This window comes from Athene cunicularia (genome assembly GCF_003259725.1).
Source record: "Athene cunicularia isolate RWA chromosome 3 unlocalized genomic scaffold, athCun1 chr3_part1, whole genome shotgun sequence".
In the NCBI taxonomy this organism is placed as follows: domain Eukaryota; kingdom Metazoa; phylum Chordata; class Aves; order Strigiformes; family Strigidae; genus Athene; species Athene cunicularia.
In genome coordinates, this window is record NW_020799097.1 from 66,548,997 (window position 1) to 66,573,579 (window position 24,583).

Here is a 24,583-nt window from a genome sequence, read left to right on the forward strand (position 1 = left end):
GCCCCATCAGAATGAGTCTGAACTTGCAGGACTGTACATTACAAAAGGAGACATTACCATGGAAATGCACGCCTAGCAGCACTCAATTGCAAATGGTACCTTCAAAGTCTCATTGAATTCTGGATCCACTGTGCTCTTTTTGACAGCTGTCTTCCGCTTACTCCGAGGAGATTTATCAGGAAGTAAATAAACCTTAACATACCTTGTAGATAGAGAGAAGGATATATAGAAAGTGACAAGAAGGGTGGTGAGGGGGAGGAAATCAAATTAAGAAGAAAAATAAATTTGATGAGAGATTTTTCTTAATTCTTAAACAATTATATTGACTTTGTAATTTTCTAAGAAATAACATGGCAAGTTGTGATTTATATCCTTTCTCAATAAAAGCAGACAGACTATAGGGATCCCTGTACACCATTCAGCGCCTGTGTTTCAATTCTATGTAACTGGGAAAGGATTAGGATCTGAATAGGAAGGGGTTTTTCTCATACTCTCAGCCTTTGATAGAATAGCACCAAGGAAGTCACTTTGTCAGTTGTAGTGACAGTTTAATGATGAAAAAAACGAGAATATGTGCTCAAAGAAAAAAAAAATCAACTCAATCAACTTTAGGATAATTACTGCTTGTTCATGAAGAGAATATCTCATCTTTACAATACCAAGTACCACATAGCAAAAAAAGGTATAATCCTACAAACAATACATAATAATTAATAACTCTTATAAATGCCAATTGTTATAATAGCCACTAGAGGGAAAGTGGGAGATTGTCTAAAGTACTCAAAACTGCCCTAGCATTGATTCAAGAAAAAGCTGGACTGATATCAAGCACCAGTGATTCCTACCCGATGTATGTCATGTGTTCTCATACTTAAATATTTCCCTTAATATGAGTTCAGTGGGCTGTATTTGTGTTATGGCTTCTAAAGAGTATTAGCAATAGAGAGTATTAGCAATAGAGAGTATTAGCAATAGAGAGTATTAGCAATAGAGAGTGCTTGCTCACAGCTTGGCAGGGAAAGGAGCAATTATTAACATAATACTACATATTTTTAAACTGTACTTGTATATATTTAAATATTATGATTTAAACCATTTTTCAAACAGCCTATTGATTAACTTACTGGGTAAATAAAATCAGCTGTATCTCGTATTGTCAGTGCAGAATTTACACACCTTCCCTACTTTTTCCAAACTTACCCGTAGGTAAAACTAATTTTTTTAATATCCAGGTACTAGAAGTTTTAGCCTCTTGCTCTATCACCCCAGATCAATTTAACTAAAAAGCAGCCAGTCAGACTTCAAACCAGTCAACAAGCTAAATAATTCAACAGGTTTTAAACATCAGTTAAAAGTCTGCTTTTTGGCAAATGTGTTGAGTACACTGACTGTACTTTTCCCGTTGGCTTGGGAACCAACAGAAATATATAAATATATACCAATACAGAACATAATGTTTGCTACACGGCACTTCCCATATTGCCTTTCAGGCTTCCAGCAACTGTTTGCCTGGCTTAATTACCAGGGGACTTGAAGAACCTTGAGCCACTTCTGAAGCGCTCCCAAACTGCCCTGTTTCAGGAGCTGCTGTTCCAGCAAGGCTCCTTTCATCACCAGGCCTGTCGTCATGAATGTCCTCTGCAAGATGTACAAAAGCCGTGTTCCTTCTGGGTGAAGGTGACTGCAACTCCACAATACCAATGTGGTCACTCAAGTGCTCAAATGTGGTGTGACAGCAGGGGCAAGGACAGGTTAGTTAGGTATTGTACCAGGTGATTTTCTATGAATGGTTGTTTCATGGTCAGAGAGGATTGTTTAGTAATAAACGGACAAATCACAAATTTTAATTATCCAATCCAAAACTTCTATGGCTTATTTTATCCACAGAAGTAGGTATTTCTTCCTCTTAAAAGAATAGGTAATTATTAAACAGCTTTAGATTTTAAAATGCATTGCAGATCTGAAATTTCTGTTCTTATTAGAGAAGATGGAAGCGCAGAAGTAGTATAGCAATCGCCCAGTGACCCAGAGTGAGTCAGTAGATGAACTAGTAACACAACATCTCATGTTTTAACCACTTCTGTATTAATTTTGAGGCCAGAACTTAGCTAAAATCTGCACAGATATTCTCAGGATCCAAAGTTATTCATCAGCAACACAGATACCCAACTGCCTGCTCACAGGCAGGGAAAGACAAAATTATTAGAAGAAAATGGTCAGAATGGAATAAGCACTAATATGAAATCTATTTGTCTTGTAGTGTGGATATGTAAAAAGGGCTGGATATGTTGGATATTCTGAAAGTGCTAACATAGCATACTACCATATATCAATCAATTTCAATCACAGCATACATAAGTATTTTAAAACCAGAATATTTTCTTTTTTTTTTTTTTTTCTACAAAATACTTACGGGTTACACTTTTTCTTCTTCTCTTCTCCATAAGCTAGGTTCTTGCATCCCTTGATGCAAATTTCTAAGATGCAAGCTTTGAAGATGTATCTTATGGCAAACTCTATTTCTCCTGTGATGTTAGCCTTGCCAAAATTGCCAGAGTCAGTGCAAGTGCTGTTAAGACTATACAAACTCCCCTAAGAAAAGACAAATGTTTGTGAAAAGTAGCTTCAGATCAAACAGGACAAAACATTTCCCTCAAAGGTCAGCATCTTTACAGACATGACTGTAGAGCTACTGCAAATCATGAAGATTTAAGGTAACCTGTATAAAACATTGTGTTGCTTCCATAACAGCCCTGAAAATTATGACTGTAATCACAATTCTAGTGCTTTGCCTTTTTTTTCTTCAATAAGCTCTCTAGGCTAAGAAAATGTTTTCTTAGGTAACTTCTGGCTCTATAAATTGTCTCTGAATAAAACTGCCATGTGGCTCCCCATGAGAAAAATGGGATAAGTGTCTGAAAGGAAGAGAGTGAAAAAACCTCTGAAATCTAAGAACATACAAAACATCAAATTAGACTGCTTTTAATACATATAGATCATAGTAGGCTACACTGCTGAGACATGAGGTTCTATCATGCATTAAAGGAAACAAAAGTGGCCTTGTACATTCAGTAAAAATTCTAAAAGATGCCCCAACTCCATATAAAAATAACATGCTCCATACTGCAGCACACTGTTCAGGAAAGATTAAAATACAAAGACATACAGTTGGTGCATAAACAAGCTGTTTCCTACATCGCCTCAGCCACTTCGTTTCCCTTTCATCTACTTTTGCCTATGGGCAAAGCTTTGGATGCTGTCCAGCCACATACATAACCAGCACTTGTGTCTAGCATTTACAGAGGCCATGAAATTGCAATGAAGGCAGAGACTATAATCCTTCCTGTGGCCCAGCACAGACATGTAACTTTACAGTGCTATCTAGCCTTCACAGTGACAAATTATCAACACATTCAAAACAGTTTGGTCTCCATTAATTTATAATTATATTCTTTAAGGTGAGCCCTAGAAACATTTACATAGCATATGTCATGAAGAAACAATTGGTGTGATTAATCTCACAGCAACATTGCCCTAGATTGCTAAAATATCTGTGTTAGCTCACTCCTCCTGAAAACAAACAGCAACCCACACAGGACTGGTTAACCAAGGAGTTCTGCCTTGCACAACCCAGCAGCTAAGACTGCAGAGTAGTGTTTATAAGATCATATCTCTCTTCCATGCAGATGCTCTTCTTCATTTGCACACCTTGCCAAATACTCATTTTAAAATTCACACCAACAGCTTAATTAGATTAAAGAAGTTATCTACTCTATAAGCTCTAAGTAACATACAAACTTGACAAAAGAAGAGTCAGAGTGCTTACTGAAGAAGTTACAAGTGTTAGGACTGTTTTGACCTGATGCTTGTTGCATGTAATCTTGCTCCCTCCACAAGACATTTATCAGTATAATCAATCTCCCTTGCAGCTTTTGTTCAGCTCTGCTCTTTCACTCAGCGACATAATTTTATTCATCTGACCAGAAAATGCTTATTTTCCCACCAAAATTCTTCATGACAAAGGAATGCAAACAGATTTTTGTCTTAGCTTGTATGTCCCCAAAAAAGTTCTGCAAAAGTCTCTAATATTTATTCCACAGAAGATCTTATTTAGAGGCCAGACAGGTGTTCTGATTAATGATGTTTGGACTGAATATCGCTACATATGTCTCCCACCTGACCAGGCATCACACACATTCAATGTAGAGATCACTCATCCTTTTGGTTCAGTGAACAGGGATTTAGCAATGGCTTCTATCTTGCACTCCCACTGGCATGACTGGAAGCAATGTCATCTGATATTTTGGAAGATACATTTTCACGGAGCAGCCATCAGTATCCAACACTTACCCACAAAAGGAAGTTTAATGGAACTTGGCCTTTGCTTTTATAAGATAGTAGAAAACGTTTCAATTTTAAGCCTGGGCTGTCTATAGCCCAGTTCAAATGGTTGTCATTAGAATCATAAATGTCATCAAAAACTTATCCATTTGTCAGTTTAACACCTCAGACTTCACCGTGCAGTAAACTATGAGGGAGCACCAAGATCTCTCTATGTGTTTCTACTCTGCAAAATGAGCAGGCTGGTTTAACTTCATTCCCTAACAGTTACTTTAGTTCCCTTCTTTACATCAGTCATGGATTCTTTGGATACTTCACCCTGCTTAACCTCATCACTAATACATAGAAATTAGCTTCCACAGTTAATCAGAGAGGCTTTAAAGCATGTGCTGAATTCATTTTTAACTGGCTTCCTTGTCTCTCATTTACAGTATTCAAAATGCCATCCATTAGAGGATGATTCAGTGCCATCCCCTAAATCTATGAACTGCTCCCCTGGCTTCCATCACTGTCACCTTCCTCTTCATTCACTGACACACTGACATTTGAATTTCCACTGACATTTCCATTACCACTGTTTTTGCAGAATAACAAAACCCTTCTGTTAAATGAAGTTTTAGAGAAAGAGCTGGCTACTAGGTTAAAAAGAGTGACGCTCATGATCACAACACTAATATAAAATGGGAAGAATGTTAGTTGCATTTATAAAATTCAGAGGAAGTTGATCTATCAATTATTCATTATTAATCGATATGCCCATCTATCAATTACCCATTATTAATATGATTGGGCTTATGCTGCAAAAAGTTCAGTGTTACTATGCCACCAAAGGCAGTCAGTCTTCCAACAGATATAAACTCAAGTAAAATTCTTCCTTCCTTTTGCAATATAATCCAAAATACACCAACATTTTGCCTAAGATCTTAGCTTTTATATCTGGTGCCACTAAGCACCTGTTCTGTTGTGCTTCACCCTTTAACTTACATATTTTCTGCCATCACAGAAAACAGCATCACTTGTGGGACTGGTTGTTATGTCATCTTCTTCCTCCTTATAATTTCTTTTAGTCAGAATTTCACTGTCATTTTGGGCCCCAGTGATGAGCTGTTGAAGACTGGGTATACTTTTCATCTGTAAGAAATTCAGCAATTTTTGTTTAATTTAAGAAAAATGCCCTGATTCTTTCAGGAATGTTATCAGAAGAAAATTTGGTAAATAGTTACAATTCATTCTGATAAGTGTCACACAGGTGTCACACTTTCAAAGACAATATAGTAACTTAATTTAAATGTCGATTTACATCTTTCTCATCCCAGCTAGTAGTACTTTCATTATGTTCATAATTTTCTAAAATCAACATACTACCACCTAATCTAAGGATCAATACCACAGCAATTACTAACAACAGTTTACAAATAACACATCAAAAGTAGCAATATACTAATAAAAGGCCTTATTAGCCTTTAACAAAACAGTAATTTTGGAAGAAAAAAAAAATTCCCTCCAGGAAATTAAAAAATAGTATTTTGCAATATGCATGACACATGCCCACGTCTACCTATGCAAGAATTAACGTAAGTTGAAATAGACTTGAAAATAGAAACAGATTCACAATTTCTTATTTAGCTTTGATTACAGAAAAAGTTAAAATTTCTAAGGTGTTCTTGACTTTGCTTTGACCAAGTCCATTGACCTTTCCAATCTTCCCATGAAAACCCTGATCATTTGTGGAAAATCGAGATATATAGTAACAAAACTCCTTGAGATTTACCTTCAGCCACCTCTGTTTACCAATAACAACATTTAATAGAATTAAGTAACTTCCAAAAGATTAATACATATGGTTAGAAATATGCTGAAAATAGATTTCAGCTCATTCTGGCACACCACTACCCCTGGATAATACAATCTATGAAAAGTATGTTCACAGTTCAAGAGGGAGGAAAAGAGTGAGGTAAGAAATTTTACATGATGAGGATCTAAGAAAATAATTATTTTTTAAAAAAATTGTATAACAGGGATTACTTGAAAGACCAGAAAGAATATAGTGTGACTGAATCAACAAAAAGGATCATGACTTATTTGCACTAAAGAAACAGACAATATATATTCAACAAACCTGTGAACCCCTCCTGCACAATCAGTAGAAAGCACGAAAGAATGAGGACAACAGAGGAGATTACTTCTGAGAGAAACAGGATGTGCAAAATCCAAACTAGTATGTTGTTATTAGAACACACAGAAATTGTTATGTGTAATAACTGTCCTACCTTAAGAATAGATGCAAGAATTCATTAAGTTCTCTTGTGAGGAGACAGAAAATGCCTTCAGAAGATAGCCTCAACCCCCTCCCCCAACCAAAGCATATTTCTCAGCAGAGAAATTGTCTTCTGCTTTATAAAAACCTGCAACACCACCAGTTCTCCTTGCTAACCAAAACAACCTACAACACACGGAATTTTAGCTTCTACTTGGATCAGAAGACTTCTCTGTTGTGTTAAACAGAAGAGATTGACAAGGCAACATAACTACCAGTGCCAAACTTAGCATCAGGTCACATAAGCAAGGCTCCCACCTAGCCCAGTGCCAACGTCTGCAGCAGCGTGCATCCGCTGTCACAGGAGGGGTAACCCACAGCTACCCACGCAGCACAAACAGCTTCCACAGCTTGCACAAGTCTGCATGTTCCCCCAGTGAGGCAGATCTAACCGAAATTCCTTTAATGAACTTACTTACAGGTTCTGGTGGTGAGAGGCACTAGAAAACACTATTCAATCAACTTCCTAAATCCAGATTTTACACTGGATGGTAGTTCTTGCCAATAGATTGTTTTTTCCCTATTACTGAAGTTAAATATAATCTCTTTCAACTTTAGTCTGAAGCAATCAGCTCTGAACATATCACAAATTTGGAAAACTACTTAAGAAACAGATAGTGGTCTTGAGTCTGAAGTGGCACCCCAGTCTTATACCCTGCACATTCAAAATGGCAGAGTTACAGCTATTACTTCCCAGTCATTCCTCAGAGAAAAATGCAACTTTCGAGGGGAAAAAAATAATGGTTTCATTCATTCTCCAAAAATGAAAGTTCTTTCTGGGGTGGAAATCACAGCAAGTAAGATTTTTACATCATATTTTGTTATAAATTTGAGTAATTAGTTGTTTTGCTACAGGCTCTGTCCCTAAACTTAAGTCGTAGCTCTAGTAAGGATGTAAACAGGTACCTTTATTAAAGGAAAACAAAGATGGAGAAGAAAAAAATTAATGAAAGACTAATTCAATAGTGCCATTGACAGAGATTTAAAATAATTTTTAAAATCACAGTAAAGATATAAAAAGCTATCATATAAGTGCAAGGACAGACAAGTAAAATTTCCTTCAATATTAAAAAACCTAAATGGCAAAGATGAAGTTCACACACACACAAAAAAAAAGATCAACAGTAATTCTAGCAACACTGAAATCTATCTTTCAAAATCTGTAATGCAAAGGGTGGACATAAATTTTAAGTCCTAAATCTTTAAACAAGCAATTAAAAACCCACACAAATAATTCAGAATCCCCTACTAATACACTTCTCAAGCCAAATAATCCGTATCTCTCTTCTAAACATGACAGACTGTGTGAGATCAGCATGCAATGGAGCATAGTTTAAGTTCATATTATCTCCAACTCCAACATTTCTTGATGCACTAAAAGAGCAGTGCTCTGCCAGTGGAATAGAGTAATGCTGAAGTGTGGTTTGCCACAATGAAAGCAGCATTTGGGTAGGTAATAATTATTGCCAATTTTGTTTATAATATAATTGCATACAAAACCACCAACACCAATTTCACAGGGTACACAGACCTTGCTGAGCCAACCCAAACCACTAGACCATGCGGTCTGACATGCTGACTCTCCCATTTATCAACACCTAACACTTCAGAGGAAAGTGAAAAGTGTGCAGCAAGGGAGCTGTGAGTAATACTTGCCATGAGGTCTGGCCCAAAGCAAAAGCTGTTCTCAGCATCTACTTCAGGCACTTAGCAGACCACATTTACTTCATTCAGATGAACAAGTGATTCAGTAAGTACCCACTATGTGGAAAACTGAGTATGGAAAAGTTCAGTCACTTGAGAAGTGAAAGTGTACAAAACAGAATCTTCAGTGTAACTATAAAACAAATATGTGACATAATCTTCAACCCTACACAATTTGTGGAAAAACAGATGGCTGGACGTTTCTCAAACTTCTCAAGAAAACACTGAAAGCTAGAGACTGTAACCAAAGCAAAAGGAAAGGGAAGTTGCCCAACAACTAACAGCAGTCAATGTTTTCTCCTTTCCAAATTAAAAAGTGCTCAGAAAGTGTCAGGATAGGATTTGGATGATCACAGCTTGGTCCTGTTCAGCAGCAAGAGGGGCAAGAGGAGGACAAAGACAGAGCACTTCCCTGCAGCCCAACAATCACACAGAGCAGACATCAATCACCCTCAAGAGAGTCTGTGACAACCTGAGAGTAAAATGACCCATCGTCTCCCTCCCCATGTGAGGATCTTTGTAAAATCTCAGTCTAACATTTCAGCTCTAGGCTGAGATCAAGTGTGCAGACTCAGACAAAAACCTGGTGAAGAGTCAGAGAACATGGCCATGGTGAATGAACATCAGATAATCCCTGCTTGTATAATAAAAGTCAATTCCACTGTGTAAGTCACTCCTACAAATATATTTCATTCCTGAAACAGCCCTTACAATTAGACACTGTGTATAATAATATGAATACCCTGCTTGTAATGTTGATGGCTGTATCAGACTGGCTCCTTCTTTGCTTCCTTCTTTCCACGTTCTGCCCATAATCTGTGGTTAGGAGACGTCTGTCAGCCATATCATTCTGGGACATAGAGATTTCTGAAGTGAAAATAAAGAGAGAAGTCACTGTAACAAACACTGCAAGCAATCTTGTAGATTTATAGGCTAATTCTGTAGCTCGCAAACTTTCATCCTGCATTTTTAACTGACGTTATCTACCCAGAATTGTGCAAAGCATTTGACACTGTCCCCCATGACATCCTCATCTCTAAACTGGAGGGACTTGGATTTGATGGATGGACCACTTGGTGGATAAGGAAGTGGCTGGACAGTCACACTCAAATTGTTGCAGACAACAGCTTGATATCTGAGTGGAGAGCAGTGACGAGTGGTGTCCTTCAAGGGTCAGTATGGGGACCAGCACTGTTTACCATCTTTGTTGGTGACATGGGCAGTGGGATTGAGTGCACCCTCAGCAGGTTTGCCAATGATACCAAGCTGTGTGCTGTGGTCAACACACTGGAGGGAAGGGATGTGACATCCAGAGGGACCTGGACAGGCTTGAGAGGTGGGACCATGCAAACCTCATGAAGTTCAACAAGGCCAAGTGCAAGGTCCTGCATGTGGGTCAGGGCAATCCCAAGCACAGATACAGGCTGGGTGATGAGTGGATTGAGAGCAGCCCTGCATAGAAGGACTTGGGAGGAGTAGCAGATGAAAAACTGACTATGAGCCAACAATGTGCACTTGCAGCCCAGAAAACCAACCATATCCTGGACTACATCAAGAGAGTGTGGCCAGGAGTTTGAGGCAGGTGATTGTCTCCCTCTGCTCCTCTCTCAGGACACCCCACCTGCAGTGCTGTGTTTAGCTCAGGGGCCCCCAGCACAAGAAGGTCATGGACCTGCTCAAGCAGGTCCAGAGGAGGCCACAAAGATGATCAGAGGGCTGAAGCACCTCCTATGTGAAGACAGGCGAAGAGAAATGGGGTTGTTCAGCTGGACAAGAGAAGGCTCCAGGGAGACCTTACAGCAGCCTTCCAGCACTTAAAGGGGGCTACAGAAAAGGTGGGGAGGGACTCTTCACCAACGAGTATAGCAAGAGGATGAGGGGTAAGGGTTTTAAACTGAAAGAGGGTAGATTTAGATTAGATGTAAGGAAGAAATTCTTCACTGTGAGAGTGGTGAGACACTGGAACAGGTTGCCCCAGAGAGGCTGTGGCTGCCCCCTCCCTGGCAGTGTTCCAGGCCAGGTTGTTCGGGGCTTTGAGCAACCTGGGCTAGTGGGAGGTGTCCCTGCCCATGGCAGGGGGGTTTGGAACTAGATAGTCTTCAAGGTCCTTTCCAACCCAAACCATTCTGTGATTCTAACTTTAGTACTGATCTCCTAAGAATAAGAAACAGAGGAGAAAGCAAGTGCTTGTCCTATTTTGTATAATTGTATTTTGTATACCTAAATATTTCCTGCTGTTTCAACTGGAAATTATACTACTTCCTTTCTATCATTATAGCTGCTGCCAGGAATTGTATGCTATCAAATGCGGTGTCCTTGCAGAAGTAGCTACTACTGTCCCTACCTATAGCTTGATTTGTAAAGCAGTTTGGTTCAGGATAAAAGTAAGATCATTATAACAACATAAAGCAACATGACAACAGAAATTAAAAAGCAGAGCATATTGGAAAACTTTTTGAAACTTATCCAAAATATAGATATTTTGGATATGTCATCCCAAACCACATATAATTTTAAGAATATGAGTAGACCTCATTGTCTTCAATAACATTATTCATATGGATAAGCTTATGTCCATACTTAAGTACTTCATGGAACTAGCACTTCAGTAGCATCTGCTTTATTGTCAAATAAATCTGTAGGACAATCGGACATTTAGTGCACCACTTTTTGCTTCTTATTCCTCAGGGTACAGTCAGAACTTCACTTAAAGAGAAGGGCAGCACTCATCTGTGATATCTGAAGTTGAAAACTATCAGGCTCAGCAGCAGACACTTTGTTGTAAATCCCAGATAATCTCTCATGAAGAATTAATAACTTATAAGTGGTACATGAAATAGCTATCATATGTTTAATTCATACAGAAGAAATAAATATTTCTCATAACATGAGCCTCTCTGGAGGAACCTCAGACAGCAGACAATACGTCATTATTGTATTCGAAAACAATAGTACTCTTAAGTATGATTTTTGAAGCCACTTTGGGTTGTTTTGTTCTTAGCAGCAATCAGTCCTCAGATGTTTACTGTACTCTGTGTACACCATTAAGGCATCATGTGACACATTCATAGGCAGGCTCAATTAAGTCATCTCTGACTGTAAGTGAAACCAGGTTTTTAAAATACACAGTGAAATCAGAGATAATAAAAGAGGCTGGAATAAGAGATCTAATGGAGTAGATTGACCAGCAGAAGCAGAAAAACAAGCTTGCCTCACACTCTCCTAAAACAAACAGGTTACAGTGAGAAAAAAATGATTGTTCAGTTTTCATATCTCTACCTCCTTTGACTTCTCTACCCAAACAGTCAATGAGACAGACACTATCTCTAGTGCCAAGGGCGATTTTGCACTGCAAATAGAACTACAACCAGCAACTCATTTTACATTCACCAAATGGCAACAATTGGATTATAATCTGTTGCTGCCAAACCACGGTGGAACAGGAGGTAACAGCATGAAGAGCAGACTGTACAACGGCAGCATTGTGCTGCACGCTCAAATCCTTTGTTCCCACTGCTCTCAGACACGCACACACGCTGGCTTCAGTGATAGAATCAGAGGCATAACAAGGTTCTCCAGGTTTATTTACTGCTACACACAAGAGCTGGGTGTATTAAATACTTCTGCAAACCAGGACATTTTTATCTAGATAAGGGTACTAATTTTAGACACTCATGACTGAAAGCATTTATCAACACAGTACCAGGTTTCACTAGGAGGCCATATTGTCTGAAAGAGCTGTTTCCTTAAATCAAGAAACCCAAGTCTTTCTCCTTATAAGACTCCCTGTACTTTTTAATTATTGACTTCAGTGATTGCAACAGCCTGTTATTTTCTCACAAATTAAAAGGTTCTACCCTTACCGAGGATGATAGCACCTGAGTGGGGTTTCACATACAGCTGAACTGAGCTAATAATTTGCTGTCATCCTCTGCAACCACTGCTCTTGCCTCCTCACTCTCTGGCTCTTGGCCACAAGGCCGAGCATGCTCTGTTGTGCTGGCTCCAACATACACACCCTACCCTGAGCCTATTTAATTCACTAAACCAGCAGAAAAAGTACCTACGTGCTTTGTCTGGGTTAATGTTCTGCTCTTTTAATTAGCTAAATCCGTTTCCAGAAGGGTCCAGAAACACTGGTGCTAATTCAAATTAAGCAATGGCAGCATAAGGACAGAAACAGAGAGAGAAGACAAATGTGGGGGGAGTAGGACCTTCCTTTTGGTAGCAGTGAGCTATTAAATCAGCTTGCTGCAGTCCTGAGAGTCTTTGCCAGTAACTGGGAAATGATCAGGCTTCAAAACAACAGAAAGCAGAATAAATTACTTTCTATCCAATTCTGTGCTGCCTCAGTTAGTTGCTTCCAATAATGAAGTATCCCACACCACCCTATACTACACTTCTGTTAAGGAGAGATAATCATTGTTTTCTGCATAGTTTTAATATGTGTTCACACATACACAACATTAAATTTGTGTAGTTAAAGGAGAATGGTCCTTTAGGATGTGTGGAAGAAGTTAAGAGGAAAGACCAAACGAGAGCTAAGACAAGAGTTAGGGTGAAAACCAGAAAGACACTAAAGCCAAATTTATTTAGGTCTAATCCCACATTTGGAGTTTTCCAAGTGAAGCTAGTAAGAAAACACAAAGATTCATTCAAACACATGTAAATCTGCAAGCCCCTGTAATCTTCAGAAGGCTCAGAAGTTGTTTTCCTCTGGTAACTGATGCCTTTAATTTGCTCTTCACAAATGCTGGCTGTCCTCAGTGTATTTAGCCTTGGAGGTGCATACACACTCTGCACCTTAAAGAACAGCAGGCAACGTAAGTGAATGGAAGGAAACAAAAAGATCAGAATGAAAGAAAAGTTGTTAGGACTGGCTGGCTCTTAAAAAGTATGCACTGGAAAAAAACACATCTCTAGACAGACTGAGAAACAGGAAAAAAGTAATCTTGAAAACTGTCAGTGAATGGAAATATTAAACTCTACTTCCATTACATGACAGATTCTTCAACAGGGTCAGTTGGGGTTGTACTCAGATAACACGAAGATCACTATAGTAGAAAATGGTTATTATGCTGTCCTAACGTGAGTTAAATATACTATACTGCATGGGAACAGCTGTTCAACTTAAAAGTAACATTACAAAGTCTTCACATCTTTACATGAAAGGCATTCTGGATTGGTACCATCAGCTTGTTAAACAACTAGCATTATACTGAAGGAGAACTAGACTTACTGTATTTTTCAGGTTGGCTCAGTCTTTGCGTTAGTAATTTCAGCCATTACTCAATACCCTTTTTTTATAAGTATTTTTTGGCCAACAATTTGGCCAAAACATTGAAACATTTGACTATGTTACTAGAATGACAAAGCAGTGAAAGCTACTTACTTTTTATATGTGTTGTGAGAGACAAAAACAAGTTTTCCACAGATTTATTAAAACTTTTAGACTGTCCAAGTTCCTGCAAATGAGAGATGCCAAGAGTAAGAAAACACAAAATATTTGCTGTTTCAAAGTTTCCAGGACCATGTATCTACAGACCATATAACAATCAGATGGTAAGGCTGCAGCCCTTTGTTCACTTCTGTAGACAAATACAACTGAGGACTTAAGATGACATGGTTGAAACAGTCACACTAATGTATGAAGATGGAAAACAATCTTTTCATTTCTGTAGTCTTTGATATATAAGTGGAACTTTTTGTAGGAAGATCACATAGCACTTTCATAAATACAACTAATTATATCACTGATTTGGTGTAATGTTTTGAATACTTCAAGAAGGAAAGTCCTATCTATTACAGATGCTCCTGTGACTCTGAATCAAAGAGTTTTCATCAAATTCCAGGTAAGCACGTATTAGAATGCTTACAGCATTGCAATGGGCTTCAAAACCAGGGGCTGAGGACCCAGTCCAAAATGAACTGAAATAGTAATGTAGTACAATTTTGATGAGTTCTGAGCCATGTCCTACAATTCTGACCACTAGAAACTGTAATGCAAATGCAACCATCAAATTCGCTGTCAGTAATGAAAGTAACACATAGAACGATCGCTTTATAAATGACTACAGAATATCACAGGATCATGGGATCCTTCAGAGTGGAAAGGGGCTCAGGAGATTTCAGTCCACCCTTCCTGTAGTGAGGCACCAAAAACCAGATGCAGTATTCTAGTGCCAAGTAAAGTGATGAATTACTTCTCTCAAAACCTAATAATTAACTTAAAACACCCTACTTGATAGCTTCCAACCTTTCTTTCCTATTATCAATGCAGCATTAAAAAAAAAAAAAAAAAAAAAAAAGACAAAGCAACATAAGGCAGCATTTATATTGCAATATGAAGTTACAGTAGTTGCTATTTACTGCACTTCTATAGCTGGCCTTTTCATATGAATGACAAACTAAGAAGTGCAGGTATACGTATATTTTTCAGATATGTACATTTACCGTCACGTTGCTTCCTGCTGTGGATTCTGTGAAAGGAGGTGGAGTTGGAGGTACGACGGAAATTTTACTAGAAATTTAAGAGACAAAAACCAGCACAACAATTAATATATTATGCTAACAGATGGATAAATAAGCCACATTCATGGACAGTATCTTTATTATCTGTCTTTCCTGCAGTCTAAAGATCTGGGTAAGGTCCTGTGTCTTCAAGAGCTGCAGCACAGGCTTATTGCCTGTTTGTAAGAATTAGGACTACTTTTCTATCTTCTCAGTCTTGAGCTGCTGTAGGCAGAATTATTAATTTAAAACAATCAGGAAGACCTAATTCAGGACAGACTTCCTAGACTTCCATATGGTTGGCTGTATTACAATCTGTGTTCCAAGATTTAAAAAACAATTCCTGTGTAATACATCCCATCGCTGTTTCAAAGTTCTTTTCAGAAAACAGCCACCTTTATTTACAATACTAAAAGGATCCTTCCTTGCCTGGGCCCAGGGATGTTAGTGACCCTTTACAGCATTCCAGCCATTTCACCTGTTGTAAATAGCCTGTCTGTAGAAAAAAAAACAAACAAACAAACAAACCACCTGTTTTCTAACTGATTCTGTTAGCACAGCACAGTCACAGATCCTAAAGGCAGCCACTGAACTTCCTTTTTGATTCTTTTACTTTTCCACATCGAGGTAAAAGCAAGTCCTTACACAGCCCTGGTTCAGATTATATCTAGCTGACTAAGTTTCTGTCTTCTGCAGTTATGCCCTGTCAGATAATTATCATAAAATTGAGGGCACCTCTTGTTTCTTTTACACAATATAGTTTAAGTAGGCTGTTATTTCATTTTTAACACTGGTTATAACTTAAGTATGGTCATGCTTAGGCCTCTAGTCAAAGTATTTATTCAGCATAAACTAGATTCTTTACTTGTTTTAAGTTTGGTAAGTGGACATGTCTTACTGAATACAGAGCTTTTTGTCTACTATTATTCTAAACCTATCAAATCAGCAATATCTCCCATTGAGCAAATAATGATGTTGCTGCTGTTATACCTAGTAAATGATTTTCATCTCTGATCATTTAAAAGTAGTATGTAAATTTGAAAGATAATCGTGTAAAGTCATGCAAAAAATACAAGCAGATATGACAAAAATAATTCGCGTCCCTTCAAGTACATAAGACACTATTACTCTAAACATAGTACTTTCTTTTGTACTTGGGACTATTTCTGTGGATTGCTGACAGATAAAAGTGACAACTTTTCTATGCTTTTATCATTTGTACTCCAAAACTATTGAAATTTGGTTTTCATAATAAAAAAATTACAAACTGCTGGCTGGTTTATAACACACAATATATCACCTACAGAAATCCGTCTCCTAGGACCATTTGTCCTTTTATGAATCTTACCTCAGTTTCTGATAAGATTTCAAGAGCTTTGCACCAACTGTTTCATGTCTGCCTGTGAAAGGGAGAAAAATATCAGAACACCCAAAGGTCATTTAGCAACAACAGCAGTTACTAATGCTTGTACAATACTTTTTAAAATCAATGCCTTTCAGGAACTGGCCTGTATTTACAGAAGTTCATACATATGCAAGTCGAGAGTGAAATCAACCCCCACCTGACATATCAGCATACATGCCAAGCAACACAAGCTTCTCCTGTATCACAGACGGTCACAGGTGACACGTTCAGACCAGCTCTTCACAAATGCAGAGGACAATCATGCACAGATACTAACAGGCCCATTCCTACAAGTTGTGAAGTGCTCTCGGCCTCCTGAGGTCCAGGTGACATGGAGCGCACAGGCCCACTGCACTAAAGCACACTTCAACCATAAACACTATGGAAAGCTTGAAAATGTGTACAAGAGTAGGCACATGGTCACCTCTTGCATCTTATGAAAAATTCTTTTCACTTTTCCTACTAGGGACCCGAACAATAATGAAAACACAAACGTGAGGCTAAGGTCAGCCCTGCGGGGAAATAGCAACCATGTCATGCTCCTCAGGTGAGCAGCCACATGATGTAAAGAACACCAAGGAGCAAGCGCTCCATTGGGCACAAACAATGAAGACTTATAAAAACATCGTTTGCTCCTCAGTGATCGCAAAAGAAATAAGGGCTAAATGTATGTAACAAATGGCCAACTGAAAATATCTGGAGTGGCTTTAATCGCTAATCATTCCTAATACAGAAAGCAGCATGTGGTCTGTACTTTGCTGAAGATGTCATTAATTATAACATATTACTTACATAAAAGTAGTAGACCTTGGTGGTGGTAGAAACAACAATCAATTTACAATTGATCAGTTTACAATCAATTTTGGTGTTACAAAATTCAATCAGAACTCCAGAACTGATACTCTGTTATTAATAAGTAATATTCACTACCTTGATTTTTTGCAGCATTAAATGATTTCTTAGATCTTTAATTTATTGGTCAGTAAAGGCAATCTACCACTTTTATGAAAATATTATTTTTGTTCCTTCGGTAGAAGCTACACAAAATTAATAAAAAGCATACTGATGCAACTTTTATTTTTCACTCTGCCACTGTAACATATATTCTTTCCAGATAAACTTATTTTCCAGCGAGTACTTCACCTGTGTTATACCTTCAAACCAAAAGAGGGCACTGTCTCTCCAGACTTGAAGGTTACATAACTACTACCGCTGTCATGTTTCAAAGTTTGCCATTTTTTAAACCCTTTAACTGTATCAGTCTAATCAAAAGAACTAAAAAACACCATATTTCTCCCTGTAGGCTTATCTTCTGTATATCCTCATATCTTTGTGACTTCAACAGTATTACGCTTAGACTACCTAGGCAAAATGTTTCAAGCATCCACAGAGCTTTGATAACACAAGGTGAGAACTTTTATTTTACTGGAAAGAGGGACAGTCAGTACCTTGCAATATCAGATTCAGTGTCTGAGAGCAACATAGCATTTTCCAGTAACTAAGAGAGATTGTTAAAATTACTGGCTTTAGACTCACTGAATAGGAGGTAAAACTATTAACAATGGTTATGGGATACATCCATGCTTTAAAGAACAGTCAACTAATACTTTAAAATTCAATGCGTTAGCTATAATGGAATTCAGTGAAATCTTTCAAGTTTTAAATTAATTGTTTTAGCAGGAACTGTAGCTTAGTTTCTTAATATGCTACCTGCTGTCTTTTGTGAATACATACTACCCAAAATTTGCCTGATTACATTCATCCATTTATAAATTTCTTCCTATTCAAGTTTCCCAAGAGATATTTAAGTCTAGTGCTTTCCTTTTTACCATCTATTCTTAAATGTAGATACCATGCAGATACTAGACGTGAAACTAACATTTAGCTACAGTCAGTCACTGTGAAATGGTTGCCCATCTGAAGAGGCACTTCAAGGGAAAAAGGAAGGAAATCCTCTCCACCTCATTAGTCATTGCAGGTGAAAACGAAGGCTAACAGCCTAACACATTCCCCATAAGGCAATCCATCCACATCCTCTATAATTTCTTTTAGAGCTTTGTATTTTTAACTGCAATTAAAAGACTGGACACAAGGCAATGGCCTAGCTGGCTAGAAGAAACGGTAAGTGTTTAGCTCTCTGCTGATTTATAGCTATGCCTGTGGGGGGGTTTTATTACATTCTGTCATTTCTTTAAGCTTTAGAACTTTCTCAGTGAAAACAATTGAAGTTTTAACTTTGACAAACAATGGATGCAAGATCATTTCCTTCCTGAACATATATTTTAACATTTCTATATTTATTTCATGTCATTTCTTAGAAGCCTTACAAGACCATTAATTCAAACTGGCATGTCCAGCAATTTTTTTGTTTGTATTACTCATACAAAATAAATTATACTTTTTAATGAATTCTGCTACTTTGTGTTCATGTTTTATTTAGTGCATAGACAGAGGCACTGCATGATAATTTCTGACAAATCTCTTACCAAGTGGAAGAAATATTAAATACAGTGGCAGACCACATTCTGTGTTTCACTTAGATGAAGACTACACATTACACAGCATTTTATGATCTGCTCCAGTGATTACCTTCATCTGGATATTTCTTTGCTCGTTCCTCAAAGAACCATTCACCAGCCTTTACTTTCACATCTCTGAAAAGCAAGCAAACCACATTTGAATCAACATTTTCCAAAGTGCATTTCTTCAAATGTTTGGTAATCATTCAACAATCTTTCTTAATCCTATCATAAAACTAGGATTTCATGACTGGTCACTCCATTGACTGATTTCGCTGTGGGTCTGCAAATCCCTCCATTATTGCGGGTTTTTTTCTCCTTTATGCTATGTTGGACTGTCCATGGAAAGCAATACATACTGCTCTGAAGCCAGAAGTCCTGGGTCTACCCCAGTCTATACAACCAACTTGTATAATAGCCCCAGGCACTTCTGCTGCCTCCACAGTGTACAGCTGCAGCCCAGTCTGAGGAGCAGGAAAGATAATGATAGAGGACATGCTCCCAGGCAGAACCTGGGATGGGTACCAGGGAGGACTGAACTCCACAACCCTGATGGTGTGATGGCTTCATGGCCCATCTCTCTCTATTTTGTGGAAGCTAACATCAATGATGTCCATGTCATACACAGGCACCAGGATGACAGGATGAGAAAAGTAACGATTAACAAATGCTCGAGGGTAGGGAGGCTCTACAGAGACCTGGACAGGCTGGAGCAATGGGCTGAGGCCAACTTGAGGAGTTTCAATAAGGGCAAATGCCGGGGGCTGCCTTTGGACCACAATAACCCCCAGCAGTGCTACAGGCTTGGGGAGGAGTGGCTGGAGAGCTGCCAGTCAGAGAGGGATCTGGGAGTGCTGACTGACAGCTGGCTGAACAGGAGCCAGCAGTGTGCCCAGGTAGCCAAGAAGGCCAATGGCATCCTGGCTTGTGTCAGCAATAGCGTGGCCAGCAGGGACAGGGAAGGGATCTGACCCCTGGACTCGGCACTGGTGAGGCCGCACCTCGATTCCTGTGTTCAGTTTTGGGCCCCTCACTACAAAAAGGACATTGAATGACTCGAGTGTGTCCAGAGAAGGGCAACGAAGCTGGTGCAGGGTCTGGAGCACAGGTCGTACGAGGAGCGGCTGAGGGAACTGGGGGGGTTTAGTCTGGAGAAGAGGAGGCTGAGGGGAGACCTCATCGCCCTCTACAGCTCCCTGAAAGGAGGTTGCAGAGAGCTGGGGATGAGTCTCTTTAACCAAGTAATAAGCGACAGGACAAGAGGTAATGGCCTCAAGTTGCACCAGGGAAGGTTTAGACTGGATATTAGGAAGCATTTCTTTCCAGAAGGGGTTGTTAGGCGTTGGAATGGGCTGCCCAGGGAGGTGGTGGAGTCACCATCCCTGGGGGTGTTTAAGAGTCAGGTTGACATATCACTGAGGGATCTGGTGTAGCTGGGAACTGTCAGTGTTAGGTTAATGGCTGGAGTAGACGATCTTCAAGGTCTTTTCTAACCTAGATGATTCTGTGATTCTGTAATTCTGTGAAAATGATATCAGACTAAATAGCTCTGCCAAGAGCAGATTTGCAGCAAATTTGCATTTTGTTGTCTCCAACTGGCTTAAATGAAGTCTGCAATCTGAACTCATACATTATTAAAGAGACAAAATTAATTTTAACTGAGGAGAAGACTCTCTGGAGTCCTCAGGTTCCAAATTCTCGTCAAAATGTCTTACTAATATTTGTGGCATTTATATTATCTCTGTTCCTTGTGGATTTTCTGATGCTTATTATAGGATGAAGTCCCACTGCAAAAAGTTCCTCAGTGCAGGTGCCACTAAGCTTTCTTCTCTACTGATTAGTTAATTTTCCTTCTGCGAAATCAATCTCTTTATTACAATTGCCTCTGACAAATTTGGTTGAAATTGGCATCAATATATACGGCAGTAAATTCCTGTAGGGCTTGCCTTCTTAAGAAAGCAAAATCTCTAATCACGAGAGCTATAGTGATGCCCACCAAAGGTCAGGCAACAAAATCCCTGGGTCTGCCATTTCACACCTCACCTTACTCTATGTTAAAATAGACAAACTCTAGGTAGGATGCTGTTTGTTCTTTCTGTGGCTTGAAATTAAGGCATTTTAGGCATTTAAAATATACCTTTGTAAGTAGAAATGAAGAATATTAAAAAAATTCACTGTGCAGATTGTGCTATTTGTTTCCATGCCTAACCATAGATCCTTGTGCATAACTGAACACAGATGAGCTTGAAAACTAAGTTAAAATAACTTCGAGACATAATACTTACTTTGGATGGAGATCTATTAGCTAATGTCTAAAACCTCTGGCTGCACTAGATCTTCAAGGGCTCTGCATAGTGCCTCGATTCTCATCTCCAGCCTTCCTTTTATGTTCTTTCCACTACCCATGGTTATCTTCCCAGAGTTTAATCTCCAGTTCTGCACAGACTCATGTGATAATTAGACCACTCATAGGATGAAAACAGATCTGGAAATACCCTCCACTTTTTTTTTTTTTTTTTTTAGGCTGAAGAGTATATTAAATTATGCTATGACCAAAAGCGTGACAACAAAGCTGATAAAGAACTACCTTTATCAAGTGAAACAGACTTAACTCCTTCAAAGCAAATGTCTGCCTAGACTCCTATAAGACAGATTTCCTTTAAAAAAAACAAAACCAAACCCAAACAACCACCAGAAAAAGCAACCAAACAACCACCAAACAAACCAACCAAAAAAAACCCCAACACACTATACCATTTCCATTCACATAAGAGATGCCTCTTCCAGGTGAAAGACACAAACTTTGTCAGTCCAAAGACTACTTACATTTCTAATTTTGTAAACAATAAACATTCACCTATCCCTGCATGCTCATAACAAACATGACCCTAGTGTCTAGGAGAGAATCTCGGTAGTGCTGCTGATGATAATGTTTTGTTCAGGAAAAAACACTCTAGTGGCAACCAAGACTCAAAAGTATCGTTTTCAGGACTTGAAAATCAGCTCTTACATTTCTTAGTCATCCTATTTTTTCCTCACCAGGGTAAACAAAAGGAGATGAGGAACTTTTACTTCACTGCTGTACTCCCTGTCCTTGAGATCTGAAGCCTTGATGCAAAGCTCACTGAAGACAACAGAAGTATGACCGATTTTAATGGACTTTACATCGCAACTAAATAAGATCAAGTGTTCTGTCTCTTTGCTATAAGAAGAATTTCAATGACAGCTGAAGAACTCTTCTATATTAGCAAGACAAAAAAAGTCCTCAAGGAAAAGTAAAAATGTCTTTTAATTTATTTAAATCATACTTTTGTGGTTTTACCATTAAATATCTGGGCAAGCCTATGAAATAATTAATGGTGCACAGCACCATACAAGGCAGTTTAACAACTAGCTACTTTGTACAGGGGATTTCCACTGTGGCTACCAAATAACTGGTAACTAATTTAGAAGTGGAAGTGGAAGGAGGTATCTAGAGGAGGATATGGAAAGATAACTTTTTAATCTTTCCTTTTAGTGAGCATGGCATGAAGCACAGATAGTGAAATATATGCACCAAAATCTAGCAAGTGCTTTGTATCAAATACAGATGGATCTAATCTGCTTAATTTATGTATAAATTGCAAAATAAACTGAGGATTCAGAGAACAGCTTTTAGTGATAGTTTATAGTCTCTTCCAAACTATAGAAGATTACTTTAGACTAGTAGTAGTAATTCATTTAGTTTAAGACCAATACCATGCCATACATTTCGTAGGCATTATTCAAATCTCTTTTTGGCATCTTAAGAGGGAGTGAAGTAGTGTATTAATCTTGTGTTGGCATAAAGCAAAATTTCATCCAAATTTTCACCCTTTATACAGGGATATATATCATTCAGCACAGCTGTTCATTAATTTCCAAAACTATCTTACTTTGCCTACATAATATAATTTTTCATCAAAGATGGAAATAGAGCTAAACTATTTGGTTTAGAAATATTATGATGAATAGAATAGACTATGATGGAGTATTTTGATATAAAAATTGTATCAATAGAGTGAAAGAAAGATTGTTTCCTAGAAAACAAAATCAAGGTGACACAGTAGAAGAAAAAAAAACGAATTCAAAGTGAACAAATTTGGATTTCAGCAATCACATTTAAACAATTCTTGATAATGTTATTAATGGTCTTTGCTTTTTAAATTTATATAAAACATTACTTCCAATTATACATCAATCCAGGTTCCTCACTCCTGTAGCATGAGGCAAAAAAAAAAAAAAATCACGATTAGGAAATTGTCAAGACATTGGCTATACTACACCAAAACACAGCACCTTCAGCAACTTGTTATGATGCACTGGTTCAGTATTGAGTCAGAGGAAGTTCTATCTACAGTTCAGAAACTAACAACTGTTCCTATGTTTTGTTGTTATCATTTTTGTCATACTACCTCTGGTCTACCCTGAGGATCCATTTTGCTAAACACAGAAAGAGAAATCCTGTCTACACGAAATATGACACAAAATTTCCATCAATTTAATTGCTACCAGGACTTCATTCAACATTTACTTTCTGCCAGAGGCTTTGTTTCATTAACTGTTTAAAGCAACAGATATACATAAAAACAGTGTGCATCCACTGGATAATCAGTGTAAACCAGCACTTATCCAAACCACTAAAATTTCTTACCCATGAGCATAACAAACAGTGCATTTCCAAAGGCAGGGATTCAGGCAGACGCGGCATTCAGAGCACACTCGATGACTGCACCCATTGCATACTGCACCTCTGTTCATCAATAACCCAAGCGATTTCTGACAGCGAGCGCAAGATCTCTCCTGGTATTCATGGCTTACATTTCTTGCCCCTTTCCACCGAAGCTGCTGCAGCTGCAGTTTGAGTTTTCTAATCCCCCAGGTTAAAAAAAAGGAAAAAGAAGATTAAAAAAATTAAATAGACCAAAAGCCCTGCGTAAGTCACGAATTAATATCATTATTAGTGGGAAATACACCCCCGAGTCTGACCTCAACTGAGCACTGTCTGCAGGTGTCTGCACACAGCACCTTCACACCGTGACTGTATGTGCCACCACAATGGCACATACAGAGCAACAGCCTCGTATAAATGGGGCTCTGTTCATGTCAGTTATGCATGCTCAGAGCAGGGCACCAAAATGGTGCATGCAAGTGATTATCTATTCACATAAAAAAAAAAACAAACTGAGGCTAAATGGTGCTCCCTTTCATGTGATTATGTTTTTTTATCATATTTATCCAAGAACCAAATCTTCTATCAAGTAAAAATAATCATACCAAATGCATCATCTGAAAGTTAAATAAAAACCACATCAGACCAACATATCGAAACCTCTCCCTTTCATTTAACTTTCCTTCTATTAATGTACTAATAATCAAGATCTATGTTTTTAATTGTTAGCAACATCATCAACAGTTGAAAAGGATTTTCTAAGCAATTCAAACTTCCTCTATGACCCTTTACTTACTTTTCACAGTCATTTAATATGTCTGGTAACATAAATGTTTGCTGTAAACAGTTTAAGTTTCTACATTTAAGAGACTAAAAAAATTCTAACTTAGCAACACAAATACCCTGTTTTACATGGGGATGAAATGTGACAAAACAGGGTACAAACTGCAAGGAAATTCTTGTCCTAGCCCTGATATAAAGCAAATAAAATGCTGGAGGATTATCCCTTATCCTTCACAACTGAGATACTTGCACAGTGTGAAATAATGAAACATAATCCTTTTCCTAACCAATGACACTTACTGACACTAGTAACA

General features: G+C 38.3%; 1 protein-coding gene across 2 annotated transcripts in view; it reads right to left on the minus strand.

Moving 5' to 3' along the window:
* SYTL3 (synaptotagmin like 3) overlaps window positions 1-24,583 on the minus strand; it is a 31,380-nt gene that overhangs the window by 6,190 nt on the left and 607 nt on the right. The window contains exons 2-10 of one of the 2 annotated variants that reach the window (XM_026845507.1): window positions 23,469-23,684; window positions 18,867-18,931; window positions 16,221-16,272; window positions 14,816-14,882; window positions 13,755-13,827; window positions 9,105-9,229; window positions 5,326-5,472; window positions 2,414-2,592; window positions 100-202 (exon numbers count right to left, since the gene is read on the minus strand). In XM_026845507.1, the coding sequence (XP_026701308.1) occupies window positions 100-202; window positions 2,414-2,592; window positions 5,326-5,472; window positions 9,105-9,229; window positions 13,755-13,827; window positions 14,816-14,882; window positions 16,221-16,272; window positions 18,867-18,931; window positions 23,469-23,684 (1,027 nt within the window). Of the gene's footprint in view, window positions 1-99; window positions 203-2,413; window positions 2,593-5,325; window positions 5,473-9,104; window positions 9,230-13,754; window positions 13,828-14,809; window positions 14,883-16,220; window positions 16,273-18,866; window positions 18,932-23,468; window positions 23,685-24,583 lie in introns of both variants that reach the window. The other variant, XM_026845508.1, reaches the window with a different exon arrangement.